Raw genomic sequence first — 22,058 nt, 5'->3', positions numbered from 1 at the left:
GGGGGGGCGAAATGATCAAGCACACTCCTCCGTCAAGAATAGCCTTCACCCAAAATCCCCGAGGCAGGAAGAGGAGGAGGCAGGGTGCTGACACCCTACACCTGAGCCCGAGTGGGTAGTGCAAGCAGTATGCAAGTGGCATTTGAGAGACTGTGTAGCATCAAGCCTTCAAGTAGACACCGAAATGGTCACAAGGGTTTCATTCCAATAGCTAGTTCATTTTAAATGTGGTTAAAAAGAAAATCTCGAATAGGTTTGAAATTGGATTTGACATTCTGATTCATTTGTTTCAAAAAATAAAATAAAAACAGTCTCATCCCAAAATCTAAACATCTGCTCCTTGGCTAGTTTGAAAAAACAGGGCCAGCAGAACAACTAAAACTGACTTCTAATCAGCTTATCAGATAAGAGTGAGTAATAAAATTATATCACATTTGCTAATCTAAATTAGTAGAAGTCACAGCGCCACACAGCTTGGTGTCAGAGGGGAAGCTAGCAGAGAACAAAGCCGTCAGAGCAGTAGACTGCTTGTATGGCTCCGTCACATACAAACTCGCAGGCCTCACTCATAAATCAATTCTATCCGGCTGAGGTGGCAGAAGAGAGCCAACACTAAATCCAATTATAAAAGGAACTGGCACCACTCAGCTTGATGACAGTATCCACCTTAACGCCCGAGGGGAACGGCCGTATGAGGGGTGCCAGCTTCAGCTGTGGCACCAGAGACGAAGGCAAACAACAGGGGGGGAGATGTTGGGGGTACATATGCGCATTTATTACAATCAACAGGCTGAGTTGAGTGGTTCCTAGCTGGTGTGAGTATGTTTTTGTGGCACTCTGCCAGAGACACATATCTAAGGGCTGGACGACGATCACCAGGCACCAGCTGAACCTTTTTATTCCCGCAACTGCTGGGCAATAAGACTGCACCCTGGCACCTGTCTCACATACACGCACACACCCATAACATAAAAACGAACACAACAGAGGCAAATGCAAGCGGCATGAGAGAGACTCACATTTGAGATGCAGCACCTGTCGAGGATTTGCTATGAATGAATGCAAATGTACAGGAAGGAGACACCTCTGATTTCCTAATGCCACATGTCGTGACCTTTCTCTCCCTGCTACAGGATTAAGCTCATCTCAGAGTCCACCCATGCACCTAAAGCTGAGCGTAAAGTTAATGAAAAGTTATTATGAGTACTGCAAAGAGTAAAAAGCCTTGAGCCTTTTCCACTGCTCTAACTGAAAAAGGACCAAACAGCAACCCTATTATATGAGCATTTTCAGAAGCAAGTGTGTTTTTTTAAACACCGCTCTAAAACGTGCTTTTGTCTTCGTTTAGCTTCCAAGGTTACAGCAATCAGTCGAGCATCTAAAGTCGTCAGCGGGAGGACACGCAGTCACAAGGGCCGCTGACTGATATTGTCAGGAGCTCTTTAGAAGTTTTCTCCAAATGCTGTTTATATCAAGTGAACACACTCTGCAGGAAATTTAAGTTCCACAAGCCACTGTATACAGTCCTTAGGTTGAAGGCTAAAGACCCCGGGCTACAATTCCAGTCTTGCTACCAATTGTAGTATAGAAGCAGGTAAGAGAGATGAGATTAATAGCAAGGCATGGACATGTGTGTATAGCGTGTGCTTTTAGCTGATCTGGGTCATATGTATAACCAGTATTTAAATACCTTAATATTGCATGCACAACAAACTCGACAAAATCCAACAAAAAATCAACCTTTGAAATGAAATTTGATGAGTGAGCAATTCATTTCAGTGTGGTCTGTATGGTAACAGTTGTGCCTCTTGGTGAGATTGAAGCCATCCGACTAACAAAGTTGGATAAAGACTGAAAAATCAATGTGCAACTCTGGACACTAACCATCGTCTTAAAACAGTCTTGCATGCTGCTCCATTCAATAGGACTGAGTCCAGTCCTGGCTATGCTTTATGCTTAATTGAAGCTACTGCAACTTAGCTCTCCACCTCCTAGTCCATATGTGGTCACTTCTGGCTCCAAATGAGCAAAATAGTGGCAGTCAAATACTAATATCGAGCCTTCAAAACATGGAGGCCAGAACAATCAGGGCTGCCACAATGACTACATATTTTACCAACAGTCTGTGATGTGGACCCCAAAATTGTATCTGCTCTATTCCCAATGACTTCATAGCTTAGTAACAATGGACACTCTAGTAATCTGGCACCAAAGCGATACTCATGTCTTCCTTTGTCCATGCAGGAAATGGCATGAAAAAACCACTGTCTTGAATGCAGATATACTATAAGGATTGGCTTTAAGAAAACCACATAACCCATCACTGTTACCAGCAACAATCAAGTTGGACCAGCAATCAAATCCTTAGTTCTCATATAAAACAACAATTATGCCCATATGGGCTTGTAGCGTCATTGCCATTTCTGTCGAAAGAACACAGGCACACAAGCCCAAGGCCTCCCGGGTTGAAGGCCATATATACACAAAAATTACGAAAGACAAAGTCAAGCAAGTCTTTTAGAGAACCCTTTTGGGCCACGACTGATATGGAACAAGATCTCTAAAATAAATGTGAGCTAAGTTAAAATGAGGACAATGTGAGACGATGGACTTTGCCCAACATAGACTGATTTGTCTCTTGATGGCCAACGCAATAACTTTAGTAGGCGATTCTCAGAATAGAAACCCCATAGATCAACCACCTAGCAACAAAAGTGGAAAATCATGCTGACCCAATTAGTGTCGACTCTCAGCAGAATATTGTTATGGCCCGCTTCAGTTCACTACCATTCAGGCAGATGGCTCCCCTGGTTCTGGATGGGAGTTTTGTTGTTGTTGCTTTTCTTGTTATACTCTTCCATTAATTTTGGCTCATGGCCTAAAGGATAACTTTGGCCCCTGGGAGTGCTACCGTAGCTCTCAGCTCTCTTTTATTCTTCCTGTATGTCTATGCCTTTTCTTTTTTTTTTAAATGACAAAATATATGGGCTGTGATCCATCTATTGAACTTTTCAAAATACATTTAAAAGTACAAGGCACCAAAAAGATTTGCAATTCTCTGTTTTTCAAAACTCCATTGTTTACTTATGATTTTTTTTTTCCAGGATTTTCCAATAATGTGGCCCATCAGTACAATACTGTTTGGCAGCCGACACAAAAATCTCTGTACATTTTCCTTCGTTTTGAAAGCAACATTATAGTCAAGACATATAAAAATAAAAAGCCAGAACTCCAAGATAGACATTCACATGAAATTCAACCTTCCCAACAAGTATGAGCCAAATCACTTTAATACATCAGTATCATATCACTTCGATAAAGAGATCTGAGCTTCAAAAGCCTTGACAGACTTGACTTTTCAAACATTCCTTTAGCTCTTGTTGACCCCTGTTGTAATCACACTGCTTCATTCGAGACATTCAATGCATGTGATTAAGACAGGGAGGTGCAAGTTAAATCAGAAATCCAAGTGCAACCTTGCAAGCAGACAACACCGAGACAGACAGCCTTTATTTGTGAGAAAGCTTTCAGTGTTTGGCGAGAGAAGAAACATGTTCATCTGACACTTTGTGTAGCAAACACAATCATGCATGCCTACCGACAGACAGTGGGTCAAATGAGGATTACTCTGCTACTGAATAATGTATTGCTACTTTAAGCATAGCAAGTGCCACATATAATTCCAACGAATGTCTCACAGTTTCCACAAAGAGCAGGCATGAGTTTACATTTGAGCTGTGATTTGACTGTTTGCTTCAGCAACGGTTAAGCCACCGTTGCCTCAACAGTCCTTTAGCCCTGTTTATTTTTTACCAGTCTGTAAATGTAATAAACATGAATACAACACTGTCTGCTACTTATTATAAACTCTGTCCATAAAACAATAGCAGACTTTTATGGCACTGACTCTCAATCAGTGCACGGTAAACAAGGCCCGTTATCAGGCCCTGCTAAGCTCAGCTCTATTCTGATGGCGCTGTTATGAAACAGAGTGGGAGTTGTAGTATTATACATAGCTGCCTGTGTGTAGGCCAACTCTTTAATCAGTCACTGTAATTGCCGGGATGGACTTTGAACCACAGACATATTTGTCTCCGCTTTTCATCCATGGCTAAACAACTCGGGGCCCGGCAGTGCGCGGCTCCCGTCCCAGCCCCGCAAGCAGCCAAGCATGGAGGAGGAATGGAGGGGTCACAAGAAGAAGAAAAGAGTTTTGGCTGAGAGTGGAAAGAAGAGGAAGAGAAGAGGAATAGAGGGGGTGGAGAGGTACAGAAAAGAAGGAAGACAGCAAAGTAGAGGCGGTGAACGGAGAGGACATGATGGTACACAAGTCCCTAGTGGCAGATTGAGTGCTTTGAGGAGCCCAAACAGAGCTCTCCTCTGAATACTAAGACTTTTCATAGAGGCAACACTGCTACAGAGATGCAAAGCCTCTCCTCTGAGGCCCCTGCGATATATGGGGGCTTTCAATTGCTTGTGCAAGAGCAGGTCTAATTGGAAGCTGAGGCGATATTAGAAGGGGAGCTGAGGAAAAGAAGAGAGGCAAGGAGAGGTGCTTGATTTAAGGGCCCATTGTTTTAACAAGTACATTCTGCCTCCTCCTCCTTTCTCCTCATGGCCTCCGCTTCAGATGCCCACACTCCACAGAGTCAAAAGGCGGCGTGTAGCCCCTCTGAACGAAAAGGGGCCGGGCTTGTTTTGACACTTTGTCCTTCTTGGCTTCTGTGAAAAGGCCGTTGCTTCTATGGGCCACTCGAGTTCATTAGGAAGTGCTGCTCTTTCAGTCGCGTCCCCATTCCGGCTCCAGGTTTCAATGGAGCCTCCACAGCCCTTCACTGTTTGTTTAATAAAGACCCTTACCACCTCCACAGCTACCTCCTCCATTTCCCTCATCACAAGCTTAGCTGAGTTGGTGCCTGCAGGGTAGGGGTCCACTGACAGAAAATAGCGAAGAACAAAGAGCATTGGATAGGATGTGAAGAACAAGCGCAAAGACATATAGCAATGGTGGGAAATGAGGGAGAAACACTTTTGCCCTGAACCCATACCGAGCTTCACCTTCATCACAGCGGCAAAGCAACCACTCTCTTGCAGGTTATGTGTGTTTGTGTGTGTGTGCATGTGTGTGTCTAGAATTAGATTTCAGCTCTCGCACTTTTGGGTGACATCACTGTGCGTCAGTATCGATGGGACAAAAGTGTGAGATGTCACTCTAGAAGGGCAAAAGCACTCTGAGATCATATGAGCCCCAAGGAAGCTTCTCTCTGTGAGTGTGTGTCTGTGTGTACATGGAGATAATTGCTGTGGGAGAAGTAAAAGTGGAGTGACTATATACCTGAGCTATTACAGACAGACAGTGTTTGCACAGTCACACATCTTATACAATTGTTCTTATGTACATCAGCAAATTAATGAAAAATACAGCAATCGTGATTTGACAAAACTTTTTGCTTTAATTCAAAGGGTTTACTAAAAATAGTTCCTTAAACATTTAGATTAAGTGGCTCAAAAGTAACAAACTGACATAACTATACAATTTTTTTGATGATTTTAAAACCTCCAAACTATCTGAAACTTTTAGTTTTATCTTTAGTGAATGTAAAACAGGATCTGTTGAGCTGACTGATTCAGACATTTAAAAATGTTACATTTCTTTATCTTGAGGAGGTATTGGGGTTCTTTTGCATTATGTTTTTGGTTATTATTCATGTATACAATGGGGGACAGCCCCGTCAGCTTTGCACCATTTAATTATGTCTGCACAGTGAAATACCATCACTCCAGAAACCTCAGAGTTCACTCTCCTGCTTCTATCAGAAGTACCATCAGCAATAAACGTAACAGACCTAGGTCCACTGGGAGCTCTACATGTCCATACCATAACACTGACTCTGCCATGTTTGACAGATGATACTGTACGCTTTGCTTTTCTACTCCACACTCTTTTCTTCCCCCCTTTCTTTCAGTCAACCTTGCATTCATCTGTCTAAAGAATTTTCTTCCAGAACAATGCAGGCATTTTTAGATGTTTTTTGCTGTTTATTCCTGGTTTGCATCTTGGTGTAGACCCTCTGTATTTACACTCTCAAAAGGCATGCGTTGAGTGCAGACTCCAACAATGAAATGTCTACTTCCTCGACAGTTCTTGACCTCACTAGATGTTCTAAAGGATTCCTTTTTACAGCATCTTGCCAAGTCCACAAAGATCACTCTGCAATCATCCAATTTAGTAGCCTGCCATTTCCTTTGAGGCTTGTTGGTGTTGCTTTGCTCTCAAATCCATTCTTTGTTTTGAGGATTTAAAAAAATAGTTGATATGGGCATTCCTAAAGCCTCTGCTCTCTTTCTGATAGGTCTTCTACCCTGTTAATAGCCTCCTTCAATTACATCCACACTGCTATCACTGATAGAAAAAAACAAGACCCCACATTTACAGTTTCCATGAACAACTATGGAAAACTCCAGACCTTTAATGTAGGTTTCAAACCAAAATGTGGTTTTTGTGTTACAGTTAGGTTATGGTTAGGTTTAGGCTGAGGGTTAGATTAGGCATTCATTTTTGACGCTTAGGGTTAAGGTTAGAGTAAGCATCTAGGGAAAACATATTTAAGTCAATGAGATGTCCTCACTAAGATATGATAGGGAATGTGTGTGCGTAGATTTAATTCCATAGGTGGTACAGCATATGCCTGCTCCTGGTTGATTTGGGTTAAACTGCTGGGCATGGCTGAGCGTAATTACAGTCATAAGCCATTAATAACAGTTGCTCAGTTATGGTAAAATGTAAAAACAAAGGACAGAGGTAACAAGGATTGTGCTAGTGACAAAATTAAGACTACCAAGGAGTCACCCACAGGTACATCTTTGCAGGAAGTCTTTTAAATCCATTTTTGGCCTGGTGACAAGAACAGGAAAGGCGTTCACTTTCAAAACTCTCCCATGTATCCCTAATCAATAGAGCTCACTTTATTCTTATGGTTGTAAAGTAATTATAGAGTGAATTTGGGTGACTTTTATTTAATTTGCCTTTTGTTGTCATTTATTTTTTTCGTGTGCTTTAAACATAGGACTTAATGTTTAAAGAATTGACTGAATGTGCGTGGGGTCTAAGTAAACTCATATCTAACCCTAATCTTATCTAAAGCTAGAGATGGAAGCTGCGAGTGTGTGTGTTCCTAAAAGCAATGTCTGAACAGGTCATTTGTGCATGCAGGCATGTTGAGTGAGGTGAAGAGCCTTCATTAAAGCACCTTTTTAGAGGTAATCTAAGAGACAGCTGCTGTCTCCCATCTGCAGGACCCCCACTGGCAAACAGGAAGGGTGACTGAGTAATCTCAGAGTATAAGGTGCTCAGCAGAAGAGGAACAGAAGATATGATCTGAAAAACATCAAAAGACGCTCTGAGCTGCTTTTTCAGCCAAAACGCTATCTTTTTAGAGTCTAATACAAACCAGGTTTACAGCTTACCCAAAGCATAAAATAGTCCAAAATATGATAGGTATTAACAGAAAAGCACAATGGAAATTTTACAGTACACTGTCCTCAGTAATTTTCAGTTTACGGATTAAAAAAGGACAGTTACTTGATATGCTGTAGTAGCCATTTAAAAGTAAATTCTAGTAGAAGAAAAAAGGTATTTTGGAGTCTGTGCACAAAGAGAGATGTTCAAATCCAGATCTTCTCTGCAAAAGGGGAGAAGACATGACAAAGACGAATGGAAAGGAAGCTAAGGGGGTGTGTGTTCAAACAAACTTGGTGGGCTGAAGATGAATCTTGTGGAGTACAACAAAAACCAGAGTCACGGCTTTGACATCAATTAAGAGAAAAATCTCTCTCAATCCATAAACCGCATTGATGCCGGGCTGTTTGTGAGCTGCCAAGCAGTCTAGAACAAAACATGTGCACGTGCACACACACAAACAAACTTAGTCCATGACCTCAGCGTAGTGAATGAGGTCATATTCAGTTAATAAAGAAGCATGTCTTTCACTGTTTATAGTTATTTATATCTTCAACTCTCACCCAGTCTGCTTTCTGTCTACTGTCTAAATGGTGAGAGGAGGACAAAGACAAAGTGGTTCTTCTATAGTGTTGGCAAACATTAATCAAACAGAGAAACACTGAGCTCCTGTTGGAGACCATATTCCAGGCCAGATCCATTCAGTGCTATACTATAGTATTTATTGATAACGATGTATGTGAAATTGAGTCAAGATAAACTACAGTGGCTGCATACTGAGTATTGACTGAACATGTCCCCCAGTGTGGTTCACTGATGTATTTTTTTAAGTAAAAGATGTCCTATAGCAATGAGTAATAAACCACCTAAATCCCCATTCTAGACCAGAAACAACGTCCCTTGGGGGTTGCATCAAGAAATGCATCCAACATAAAATCGGCCACATCAAAATATGCAGGGCAGCCTGCTGTGTTGACCTCTTATTATTATTAGCTTCAGTCCCGTTGACAGTTATTATTGCACTAATACATTTGTGGGTCTATTTATCTGTTAGGAAAGCAACGCTGCCTTACACATTTCCCTGAAAGTGGAATGCAGCTCATTGATCGATCATCAGATCTTTACTTGGCATCAGCAGCTCTGTATCATACGGAAACTGCAAAAAGGTACAGTACATTCTTAGTAAATCTTTAAAAAAAAACACACACACACACACACACACACACACACACAAGACAACAAAGACATTGTCCAGTCCTCAAAACTTTGTCAGACGTTTCTCAACCCAAAAGCCAAAAGTCATTTCAAAACCATATGTTTGTGTGGGCCCTGCACTCTGCAGTTAACCCATTAGACACGGTGAGTATACGCCTGCACAAATTTCCCTTCGTGCCCCCGCTAAAGACTGAAACCATGCAGACACTGGCCACAGACAAACGTCCTCTTTTTGTCTGGAAAGAGTGTCCCATGATGTCTCGGTTACCCAGATAATGCATAAGAATGAGTGGCTTATTTCAAATTCGTGGCTAAAACCAGATTTAGGGATGGCAAGAGGCCTTTCATGACAACAATCCATTGATGCCACAATCATTTCACACTAATGTCTTCCACCAAATTTGACAGAATGTCATTAATGTCCCTGTAGAAATTTCCCTATGTCACAGTAAGAAAGGATGGAGAATTAAGTTACTATGGATCCGAACGTGTGAGTGACCTTCAGAATGTCTTTGTGTCCCTGCCCCCCTCCCCTGGTTGTGCTCAGACAGTGAGTCTCCAGCCCTGCTTATCTTTCTGTCCTCTACAGCAGACCCCCGCTGAGACAGAGAAGTAGAGTTTATTACAGTCCCCAATAATCTGCAACCCCCAAGGAACTCAGATTCATACTACATGGCCTAAAAAATGTATTTTTTCATTTTCAGACCTGTGTGGTGACAGGGCATGAATTTTATGCCAGAAGAATTATAAAAGACAGCAGATGCTACGAGTTTTGCACTACTTTCAGATTCAAAGAATCACTGTGAAACAATGATGGGAACTTTTTTTGTTCCTAGCACTTAAACATGAAACTAACATTTGTATTAAAACTTTTTTGCTGTCAATGTATCGATTATATCACATGGATGACCAATTTCTCAAATGAGTAACTTGGGGTTTGGTTTTGGGGTCCAAGGATTCAATAGTCAAGCACAGATTGCGATGTGCTTGACTGTTGGACAGACAGTAAGCCTGATCTGTTCACATATGTGTTACCTTATCAGTCAGAAAGCTATGCATTCTCATTTATGAAAAGCAGAAAAAAGAAAATGTGTATTATGGTTGATTTAGTGAAACGCTAATCTATACAAACACATAGCTAACATTAATATGTAGATAGAGGCAAGACTTTTGGTACTAAAACCTTTATGGTTTCCATTTATACTTCAATGGTAGTCCAAGTGCTACTGGCCATCATGTTTGAGCAAGCTTTGGTTACATGGATGCAGACAGAAGGTGGAGAGCAAAGGAGGGCTGATATTTGCCTAAATGTGCTGGGTAACATAAGCTAGTGAATGGAAATCTTTCCATTTCAAATGGAAAGGACATGAAAATCGTGCCTCAGATATCTACTAACTATACTGAGAGTTCCCTAGCACCAGAAAACAAACAAACAAACAAACAAACAAACAAAAAACTCAGTGGGTTAGCCATTGTGTTTCAAGACTCGTGGAATCACAGCTAACAAAACATGTTAAAAATTCTAATTCCATAGCAAAACTGGTGAAATTCACTTGGCTTTGACAACGCCTGAATGTCAAAACTGAAAACCAACAAACCAACATTCAAGGAGTTTTCTGCTTTAAAATCACTGGGTGAAGCACAACCCACAGCTGTCAATCATCCATCCATCCATTTATCCAGTTCAGGATTGACACCTATTCCATAGGGCAAGAGGCGTGGTACAACCTGGACAGGTGCCAGTCTGTCGCAGGGCTGACAATCAACTATATGAAATGTAATGCAAATCACAGAAACCCTAATTCTGCTGATCTCATATTTGCTACAGTGGATGGAGCTGAATATTTTGATCTGACACAGCTTTTTATATCAGTTGCTCTTCCTGATGCAGTCCTTCCAGGGATTTGTGTCTCCTCCCAATGATGAACTGGGGATCTTTTGCATGTTAAGCATACATGTTAACCATTACACCATGGATACAAATGAAATGCTAATAAAATACATTTTAAGATCTGTCCAACCTGGACAGATCTTAAAATGTATTTTGACAGATCAAAGTCTGCACTTTAAATTCCACTAAATGTCATTACAAATATCACAAACAAAGACACACAGATCTTTTGCAGCAAAAGCAGAACAAGTCACAACTTTGGCACAGAGTTCCACCAGTGGATCATTTCTGCTGTTAGACTGGGAACCAATCTCCAGAGTGCTGCCAGCAGTTGACTTTGTTTGTTTCCTTGCTTTTGTGCTGTAAGACCTGACATGTGTAACACTGAATATTAGTGCGCTGAGCATAAGTGAAATGGGCCCAGAGGCAGTAGCATCATGTTCTGAAATCTGAAACGGCCCTGAAGACGAAAGCCACCCTCAGGGGTCTCTCTGAATGGAGTCAGGTCTTGCAGGGAGAGAAGCCGGTGATTTATAGGAAAGCAGAGGGACACGAGGAGAAAAAGGAGAGGGGTTAGAAGTCTGACATTTATCCTTTCGAGAATGTTGGAAGGGGGGCTGGGAATCAAGTAATCACAGGTTACCTCCACTGCTACCTTGGAGGTGCAATTCCATCCCCGCAATTCCATCCCCTCAGCACCGACAGACAAAGCACAGTGGGGGTATCAGGTGGCCCACTTTACCTTCCCCTGGTGAAAGCAAAAGGCTGGCCTACACCAACCTAATGAGCTAGACCAGAGGAGGGCACACACAAACACACTCATTTAGGCCACAAAAATCATATGCACTCATCTAACACAGCAGCTCTAGTCTCGCATCCATTAATGAAACTCTCAATTCCCCCAAAGCCCCCCAAAAAGCTTCTGCCAAAACAATCAAACCTTGCCAAGACTAAAGACAAAGCAGTCGAATTTACTGACCCAAACCACGGCCACATCCTCCACATCAACCATTCCCCGTCAGAGAAAAGTCGTCTACAGAGCGGAATCTGTACCAAAAACAACTTATGGCACGCCATCAATCTGTCTCTAGGCTGAGTTATTTGGAAATATCAACGTTGCAACACCATTAATACCAACACAATTACTCTGAGGACATTTAATCAAATGTGGTGTTGGAGGCATTTTGCAAGACAAAGCCATAAATTTTTTGCTGCAAATCCATGCCTGCAGGTTGTGTGAAAAGGAGACTGCATTTAAATATGTGTGTGTGTTTGTTGGTCCAGGATGAGGAGCGGCAATGTCAAGGGACTAATCAATCTGATAAGGCAATACAGGTGGCAGGGAAGGGCACAGAGGCTGGCAGACGAAAGCAAGCATGGGGCCAAACTCCCCACCTCCCCTTTCGGGCCGCTGTTCCTCCAACTGCCACCATCCACTGGTCTTAGGATTGTTTGACTTTCTTCTCTAAACTTCTACCTACTTCAAAAATCTGTGCCAAAATCATCTGCTATTTGATGAAACACGAATAAAGAACAGTACGAATCCCTGACTAACTGGATATTGCAAAGTACATTTTTATGACTTGAAAAGGGGGAGGGGAATCAAATTTTTCAGACCAAATCTTTTTCTCGTATTTTACTGTCATCGTTGCCTTTCTTTTTTATCCTCTTTGTTTGGCTGCTGCAGCAAATAAGACAAAAAAAAAAAACACTCAAGGAAGGAGGTTTTTTCTTGGATGGCTGCCCAGCTGTCAGATTCATACAGAAGCACCGTCTCACTTTAGTCCTGTTCACTTCTGCAGTGTACGGATCATCGTGTAAGAAGAGCATTTCATCCCATTCCCAAAGGGTCATGGATTTTACATTTTAATGAGGCTTTATTGCCCACACAACAGTGATCGAATGTTTGGCGATCTTCAGTGGAAAGACACCACAGCCTCTGACTCAAACTGCAAGTCTGATTGATAGTTGATCAGTAAATGGACAGAGCACAGTGGAGATCGTGGGAGTTTGTGAGGGGGTGTGGGGGGTTACTGTCCCAGAGCACATAATTAAAGAGTGTAACACTCTCTCCAGCAGACCATTAGTCCAACACAGCCTATTACTGCGAAGCCACTAGACTTAGCTGAGAAGGCATCTTGACCTCAAACACGTTGAGACTCAGTTACCCACACACCCACACTCTCAGTTTGATAAATTATAGCCCTGGGGCATCTTCTGTCAAATGGGACCAGCAGCTGGCCTTCATAATGTCATTTACTGTACACAGCGTAGAAATTATAGCCTTTCCCATTTTATTCATCTCCACATGAACCCATAATGTATATCTTAAAATACAACAGTCAAAAGGGAGAAACTCATATGTCGATGATAGACTGGTGCATCACTTGGACAATATTTATGGCCAAGATGATGAACATTTCATGGTTTAGACCCACTGGAATTGAATTTACTGTCCCCATATAAAGATGCATTTATCGATGTCAGGCTTTCATTCATCCTGGAGTTTCCCCAACCACTGGATGGCTGTGGTATGAGATCCTGCCCTCAAAGAGCCACTAGTCTTAAAATAATCATTCATTAAGTGCAAGTCTTAGCTGTCCGAGTCAAATTACAGTTTGAAAGCTATTTCAGAGCCTTTTCCACACTGACAAAAAAAATGAAAAAAATAAACCAGAGAGGAAATAAATACTAAATTTTTGGGATTCCCAAAAGGAAAGTGCTCAGATTTAAGGATCTTCAATTAAAGACTGGAATGCAAAACCACTATCAAGCAGAAGAATTACAAAGCACTGGAGCTGTGGTGTTTGCTACTCGCCACAATGGAAAATGCCAACAGCAGCAGCTTCCATTCATACCCAGTGCACAATGAAATGTTTAAGACATGATACAGGCCCGGCAGGCTTAATTGCTTTATGACAGAACAAGACTATAATCAAAGGAGCACAGGCCTCCGCCCCTGATAAAGTGGGGAGGTGCAAGGAGGGTGGGGGCATTGATAACCATATCTGGAAGGATGAAAGGACCCGCTATATATAGGATGTCATCCAGGGTGACTTTTGTTTTCAATTGGATATTGACTCTTATCAGGTTGACATTTTAGATACAGTCTTCTGGTGACATTTAGAACTTGTTACAATTACACCAACCTCCATTTGATGTCCGACCAGCCAATTACAGATGTCATTTTCGCTATTCCTGTCAGGTAAATCTTTACACAGCATGTCAGAGTGTGCAACACCCATGTGTGTATGACACTAAGCTCAGTGTGTGCTTGTGCACGTGTCTGTTCAGACATTGCCTCTGCTGGGTCCTTGCATTCCAGCGGCTGTTCTAACATGTTGTAAATACAAGGTGTTAGAGAAACATAGAAAGAGAGTAGTGGAAATATAGCAAATACTGCTGGTTATGGTGTGTCAGTGGGGGTGTGACAGGATCTAAAATATCATATATAAACAGCATGGTTCACCTGCAATCAGGGCGCAGAGGAGTGTGATCCAAATTTGCTTCTTTCTCAGAAGTTATCAGACAAATAAGAGCATGAAGGTCACGTGGCAATTACTCAAATGGATATTTGCACAAAATAAAAGGAGATTTTTTTAAAGCCACTGTGCATCAGCTTATATGCCAGCCAAAAAGCAAATATTCTCTTAAAAATAAAAACCCTTTCATGAGTTACATGACCAACTTTCAGCTTCTAGGTATCCAAGACAACAGACAGATTAGAAAAGCAACAACATCTGGTTGCTTATTCCAACATCAGCCAAGAAATGTGTTAGATCTGACAGAACATCCCCACCATTCACCCACCGCGTACTGTACCAGCCCATGTCCTCAACCTCCATAAAACACCAAACAGTAAATAAATAAATAAGACTGATGAAACCCCATTTAAGCCTAAATCAAAGCGGCACGCCAACATTTAACACACGCGCACAAAATAAACAGGGTACGTGAAGATAAACAAAAATAAAGAAACTAAAATAAGTAATAAAAATAATAAGCTTCACATATACAAAACGAAATGAGTGCTAAAAAATGAATATATATACACATTTTCACAAGTTTTAGGTATTACCATCCAAAGGACTGCTGCTACAGATCTGTGAGCTACACAGGTATGTTTGTCAAACAAGACTTTAAGAAAACAATGAAAACACACTCGAGCACATTTTCCACTGTTTTAACCACCTACATGGCCCCTTCTCTGTTACAGGGAAACTTGGCTGTAGTTTGAATGCGCTTATGAGAAGCAGAAAAAAACAACCTAAAACTAAATTCTAGTGCCAAATAACAGTGGTGCAAAAAAAACAACCCTCCGTCCACCTCTTGCTCGGACCCACTGACATGCAGATCCAAGCCCGGTTCGCGCCGTTGTTGTCCGTGCATTTTCTTACCTGGACTCCGGCTGAGAAGCAAAGTTAGGAGGGCGCCCCACAGCACCGCGGCCAGCTGCATCGTGGACCCCGCTTTTTTCTCGCTTCTCTGGGCTTCCCTTCCCCTTCTTCCCTCCTCCTCCTCTTCTTCTTCTCCTCTTCTTCTTCTCCTGTGCACAATTAAATATCAACGGGCTTCTTTTACAAGAAGACGCTCCGGCTTTCACCCTAACCTCATAGCATGACTGGCTTTTTATCCCCCTTTCTCTCGGCGACCTCCTCCGCCTCCTCCTCTTGTGTGCGATAACGCGACAAAACCGGGATTAAAAAAGTTAACTCTGAGCTGAACGGCTCGGCTACGGTCTCCAACATGTTGTGCTGTGGTTCCCGACTCTGTGGACACGAAAAGGAGCTGTGGACTGTACCATGAGAAGGTTTAAGGGGGTGCTCCGTATGTATGATTCGGTTCCGCTAAATTAAAGTAAAGGTAATTTGCTGAAAATGATTTATTATTATCGTATAATAAGTTTTATGACAGAATAAAGCAATAGTCTCCCTCAAGTTCTTTCTTTTCTAAGTGTTATTTTTCTTCATACCGCTTTCTGTTCCCCTATCCCGAAAGAAATCGAATCGACCAAAAAAAAAGAAAAATCTCTGCTCTCTGTGTCACATTGTAAAGTTGCGTCTTTTTAAAAGGCTGGTGGTCCACAGAGGCGAAAGAAAGAAAGAAAGAAAGAAAGAAAGAAAGAAAGAAAGAAAGAAAGAAAGAAAGAAAGAACAACAACCTGCATTTGGGGCAATGAGTCAACAGCTTTTTTCTCTTTAGGTTTCCTCATTCTTACTTTGCTTTCCTTTTTTCTCTCTTTTTTCTTTAGACATTTGGTTGCAGCACGGGGTGGGGGGGCTTCCCTGTTGTCACTTCAGTCATTGGAGGCAAATGACAGAGCAGTGGTTTTTACAGTGTGGTGTAATGACCATGAGATGAGGTCATTACACAGTCATTATTCAGTAGGCCTACCACAGATTTGCAAAAGTTGCCGGAGGGAAGTAATGGCTATATTAAAAGGTAATTAATTCCAAAATAAGGTCGCTGTGGAAGCATTATTTCTTTCCCCTGAATTAGCTTACAAAACGTTCCAGTGGGGATGACATAGTTACACCACAAATTGATACCATGCAGTTCTGTCCAAAAAAAAGGTCACAAAACTCATTAGGAGACACACATTGCACAACCCTGTGGTAACATGAAAGAGATTCCACCAAGCATAGAGAAGTTTTTAAACAAAATAAAGCGATTTTACCTCAGACTGCAAAACTAGATAGTATATTGTAGCAATTGCACATGCACTGAATTACATTCAGATGAGCTTGTAATCTGAAACATGTGACATATTTTGGAAATATTTATTTATATGTAAAATTCATAAAAAGGCTGATGGTAGAAGAAAACCAGCTTCCCTCCCTCTGCAGCGATTCTCTTCTATTTTCTTCTATTTTGTTAGAAATGTATAAAAAGAGAAGAAAAAAATCCCTGTTTCGTAAATATCCCAATCACACCCTTGTTAAAGGGTCCCAAATTGAATACAAATTACATTTGCGGTGGTTGAAAATCAAGGCTAATTGTAAACTTTGTGTATTTTTTTTATTTTTATTTTGCTTCAGCCTGACATTCATTATGTTTCTGCACTGCAGAGAGCTGGTGCCAACGGCGGCAGAAAAGAAGGACAAATAGCTCTACAGAAGATGCTCAGAGTGCAGAGAGTCAGTGCAGAACGTGGCTTTAGCGTCAGTGAAAAGTTATGAAAAGCTTACAGTAAGCCTCTAAAAAACACTCATGAAAAAAGCAAGGTTTGCAGTATGACTGTAACCACTGGGTACTTGTTAGCTGCAGTGAGTTGTGATACTCAGAATTTTGTTGGAATTTATTATAAGAGTGTGACTGCATATTTACAATATGAAGATCAAATTTTAAACATACTGCCCAGCACACTCACATGTCCACAGTCTCTTTGACTGGAAGCAAGGCTTTAGACTCCACTTTCTAATTATGAGGCAGCTTTAGTTGGGATGTGAGCTCCCGCCTTCCTAAACAGGACATCATCATTCAGCACACGCATCCTCTCCACTCTCTTGCGGCGTATCCATCAGAGTATTACATTTCATCCCAATAAAAGTGCTCTGCAATGTCACTTATTCTTGATTCGATGCAGAGCATTTTAATGAACAATGCTTTGGACAAATGACTTAGGCTGTCTTAAGAGAGAAAAAAACATTAAGCCACTGAACAGTTCACTCATTTATTGCTTTTGTAGATAACAGATCTATATCTTGAGATTATATTTGTGTGTATAAGACTCTGTAAGAGTATAAATATACAAGAGGCACAAATACTACAGTGTAGCACAGTGGCACATTATATAACCTTTAAGGAAACTACTTCCTTCAGAAATGTTGGAAAGACTTTGAGATGAAGGGTGGTGCTGCCACTCAAGCTATTAACAAACGATCCTTAGATGTAGCTGGATGCAAAAGGTGTATCCTCTGCCAAGGCCAATTCCCTATTTAGCACTTTTAAAGAAAGTAATGGAGATTTACACAAAAAGTGTGTGGGTTCTCCCTGTGCTTGTCCATCACTAAGTTACATGACATTCAACTGTGTAGCTTTTGAATAATCTTGTCAAAAGACAGCAAAAGAGCACTGATCACATACTGGAGCTCAATGTATATCATTCAAGGACCACAGACATTACAGAAAACAGTTTCTGAAACTGCAAACACCTGAGATTAATAAAAGTGATGCTAGGCCATATTCATATTGCAGCAGTCTAGCAGAGCCCAGAGTTATGGCTTGAAAATATTTCCCCTCTGTGCAATATCTACCACCAACTGTGATGACAGAGGGGGATCAAGACCTGGGTGTGGTGAACTCTGGGTGGCTGGCCTGGCTGGAGCGTGAGCCTGATAGCAGCTCTGGCCCTCTTTCACTTCCCATCCTGTCTCTGTGTGAAGAGATGGAGACATTTAATTATAACCTGTGATTAATGCGTCCGCAGTGGGCCGGGAGGCTGTCTCCACAGCAGCAAGGGATTTCGTTCAGGTCTCAGACTTGTCTCACAAACGCACACACTGGGAACGACTTTGTATGGTCTTGCAAGCACTGCTCTTACTATCTTCCCAGAGAACCTCATCATTTAAAGTGTCAAAATGTCACACCAGCTTTCCTCTGACTTTTATATTCTCTGACCCATTCTAGGATGCCACTGGTATCTGACACCTTTTGGCCTGTGCAACATATGGAGTGACAGTGTGAGTCTGTGTGTGTCTGTATGTATGTGTATGTGTGATGCAGGGAGAACAGCTGTGGGTTAATCACTTTAGCTTCCGCTGATAAATAAAGAAGCGTGCTGGGAGAGGACGAGGCCACCGCAGACAGAAAATCAGGCAGGTGCTCTAAGTTTGTCTTGTACATATTTAAAACTGTGTGTTATTTGCATGTGTGTATGTGAATGTGTGTGTGTGTGTATCAAAGACACAACCTTCTTTTTTTGCCACTAGCTTATAATAAGTCTTCTCTGAGACGTATTCGATTCATTTCTTACCCATCTTCCCTTCTCTCTCACGTGTAAGTTAATATACAGCATAATAACTCGAAACAGAGCTCATAGGAAACAGAGCTCATTTTTGGAGTGTAGCAATTATTAGCAAAGTAGGTATATTATTCCTATGACCTCATATGGCCTGTGAAGGAGATATATTCTAGACTTTTAACTGTGTTTTCACATTTTTCCATCTTTTCCCACTGATAAAGAAGAATAATTTCTTTATCATGTAGAAAAAGTGAACTGTTGTGTTAGATTAAGACATCTCATTGATTAATTGTGTAGTTAAACTTCTTTTCACTGACAGAAGTTGTAGTTTCACTTGTCCAGCTAAGCCTAGATTTTCAGTCCCCCAAAAAACTATGAACACAGTTGTCTCAATGCATACTCAATCATCCAGTTAAGTGTCCAAAAGTTGATTCTGTTCATCTGGACATAGCGTTTAAAACGCTACGTCCAGATGAACAGAATCAACCTGCTCGGTTTATCAAGATATCGCATATTTGCAAAAGTGCTTCGACGTTTTCAGAGACGTCTGCTACCCACCAGCTCGATAGCTAGCCGGGAACTCGAGGGTTACTGATGCAGCCGAGAACGGCACAACTCCCGGCACATCATTTTCAGATCACTGCGGACTTTTGCTACTCGGGTTAAACGTAATATATAAGTCACTTAGACAACCTAAAAATTTTATTGTTGGGCTTTTTTCCAGTGTTTTGTTTGTTCGTGAGTAAATCGGTTTGGCTGAGATTAAAGTTATTAGATTAGATAAAATAAAACTTTATTAATCCCCCGGGTGGGTTCCTCCTTGGTTTTTACACAGCTGACTAAACGTCAAATAGAAAACTGATAAAACAGAAGTATGAGATGGTCGAGAATTTACACCAGTGTCCTGTTATATTTTAGATAGCAAGGAGCAGACGGCTGAGTTTATTAAACTCCACCGAGACAGCGGTGACGCTAATCAGAAGGCTAGACCGTCCAATTTCCCCAACCGTTTACTTACGGCCTACCCGACCTTCTGAGGACCCGGCCCACGTAGACCGCGACCGCCCATGAATTTGGACACGACCAGAATCTACCTTTTGGGTATGAACAGAATTGGTGACAAAGGGCACCCCTGATGGAGTTCAGCACCCTTGAGTCTAACTGATTGCGGACAAAGCTACATCAGTACTGGGATCGAACATGCCATACTCCTGAAGCACCCCCCAAAAGTATACCTCTAAGAATGTGATCAAATACTTATTCCAAGTCCACAAAACACACTTCAATTGGTTTGGAAAACTTCCACACATCCTCAAATATCCTTGAGAGGATGAAGAGCTTCAACTAACAAAGCGACTCTCCTCTCTAGTACCTCTAGCCACTGCCACACACAACTCTCTGCATGTCCTCCTTCACTACAACCATGAATCTTTGCTTTATATGAGCACAAAATGTAACACTGCTCTAAATAAATGCCAATGCTTCTGTGTAACTGCACGACATGTTAGAAGTGACTTTTATTTTAAGAATGTGGAATTTTCTGAGCTGAGAGGCCAAACAGTATGAATGCAGCTTTACGCTATATGTAGCTTTTAGCAAAGTTAACCATATCAAACCACCAGAATAGTCTTTTAAAAATTATAACGCTGATGGAGGATTCTTTTACTTCTTCCAGTCTCCCTCTTTTCTTTCTGTTTCTTTTGGCCATGATGTAAGCAAAGACCCTTATTAAATTTAGCAGGGGAACCCGACCACACCACAGTCCGCATGGACAGGATTGGCTGCTGTGCCACCACACACACACACACACACACACACACACACACACACACACACACACACACACTGCATCCTGCTGTGGCGTGGTTTGGAGCCCAACAGCCCGTTCTGTGGCCATTCTAACTACAGGGCTTTTCTCTGTGAGGTTTATTTTCGTGGATGCTCTGCTTGCTCCATGTTCTTCTTGTACAATGGGCTCATTTACATGTGGTCAAAATCAAACACACACACTGACATGGCTTTCACTTTGGTTCATTGTTTGAGTTTGAAGCATTGAGCTGTTTTTAATTTTCTTTCTTGCCCTAAGTTACAACGAGAAGGGCCTTTATTCTCAAAAAGAGGAACACTGGTGTTATTTTAGATTAATTGAAAATGTGGCTTTTGTCTTACCAAAGAGTACTGATGTTATAAGGAGTTTATGTCTTACATATACTAACAAATGTAAAAAGACATAAGTGACTGACATAAGTACTGCTTTATTCTTGATGACTGGTTTAAATCCAGACTTTTCCAAATGAAACTTCCTAAAAATAAAAAAAACCCCAGCTGTCTTCATCAGTAAATGTTCTCCAAATAAGAACTCATGTATTTCACTGTTTGACTGTTTCTTTAAGGGTCAGATGTAAGTGGAGACAGGAAAAAAAGTAAACTGTGAAGGTGCCAAAAAACTCAATCTCCTCAAATGACCACTTGAGAGAATTTCCAAAAGACAATTAACCACCCCTATGCATATACCAAATTTAGACTATCGTGACAACTACAGGGTGTGTGGTGTTACCTCCCATAATTCCATTTAAATTGTGTTAAGTTATATGTTATTTAAATGACAGATGTTTCAGGACAGGTGGCTGTAGCTGGTAGCTCTCTGGTAGGCTACACCTCCACTATCTTAATTGTGTTTATACAGTTGGTGCCTTTTGGAGATTTTTAATGTATTTTTCTAACAAAGAATATATCTTGTGCATTTATATTTCAAATAACTGTACAAAGGGAGTACAATTCTAGTTTTTTTAATTTGTAAATTTGGCTACTTAGCTAGTAAGCTTTAAAATTTAGCATTAGCTTGTGCTGTCTTGGAGCCATACAATCAAGCTAGTGACGACGAGCTAAGCTAACCATGATATGTAACATCTCATAGATGGCTGTCTTTTATTTATACTAGACAGGCATGTGGCTCTGGCTGGCTTTGCTCATGTATGAAAACACAGACATGTATGTTAAATTCAAAGCACGTTGTGCGCTATCTGTCCTGCGTGCTGCACAACAACATTGAATATTTAGTATTTACTGCTGTTTACACTTAGCTAGATTAATGCGATGGTGTTGTGTTTAGTATGTTGCTTTGTTTTTTTTTGCTTGTTTTCTATTCTTTCTCTCTCAACAGGTGATCCAGGAGATTTTTTTCCCTTTCTCACTGTCCCTCTCCCCTTCTGTTTTTCTTTTCCTTCCTCTTTCTTTCTCCCTTTCCTATCCCTCACTCATGTCTGTCCCGTCTGTAACAACTGAAAATAAAATAAAATAAATAATAAAAACAAAGGTCGATCAAATGGACCAATACGGCAATGCCAGATGATGTCATGGATCGCTGTGTGGCAGGCAGGAGGTCTGCTGCTGCAAACACGGATGAGGTTGCTGGTGGGGCAGCGGGTGGCTGGACGGGCCCCTCGGACCCTCCAGCGGAGACGGGTGCAGGAGTCGGCAGGGTCACGGCTGACCTCACCCGGGGAACCGGAACCGGAGCAGGCAAAGGC

At 41.5% G+C, this 22,058-nt stretch overlaps 1 protein-coding gene across 3 annotated transcripts in view; it reads right to left on the bottom strand.

Moving 5' to 3' along the window:
* Nucleotides 1-15,334, bottom strand: part of lrp4 (low density lipoprotein receptor-related protein 4) — a 122,549-nt gene extending 107,215 nt beyond the window's left edge. For all 3 annotated transcript variants that reach the window (XM_014340032.2, XM_005942158.2, XM_042228524.1), the window contains exon 1: nt 14,963-15,334. In XM_014340032.2, coding sequence (XP_014195518.1) covers nt 14,963-15,023 — 61 coding nt within the window. In that variant the 5' untranslated portion in view covers nt 15,024-15,334. The remainder of the gene's footprint in view (nt 1-14,962) is intronic.
* Between the last annotated feature and the right edge of the window lie 6,724 nt (nt 15,335-22,058).

The sequence above is a fragment of the Haplochromis burtoni genome, unplaced genomic scaffold, assembly GCF_018398535.1.
Source record: "Haplochromis burtoni strain Fernald_Lab_line unplaced genomic scaffold, NCSU_Asbu1 Contig_329, whole genome shotgun sequence".
In the NCBI taxonomy this organism is placed as follows: domain Eukaryota; kingdom Metazoa; phylum Chordata; class Actinopteri; order Cichliformes; family Cichlidae; genus Haplochromis; species Haplochromis burtoni.
Note: the sequence above shows the minus strand (reverse complement) of the source record. Positions and strands in the feature narration are given on the sequence as shown.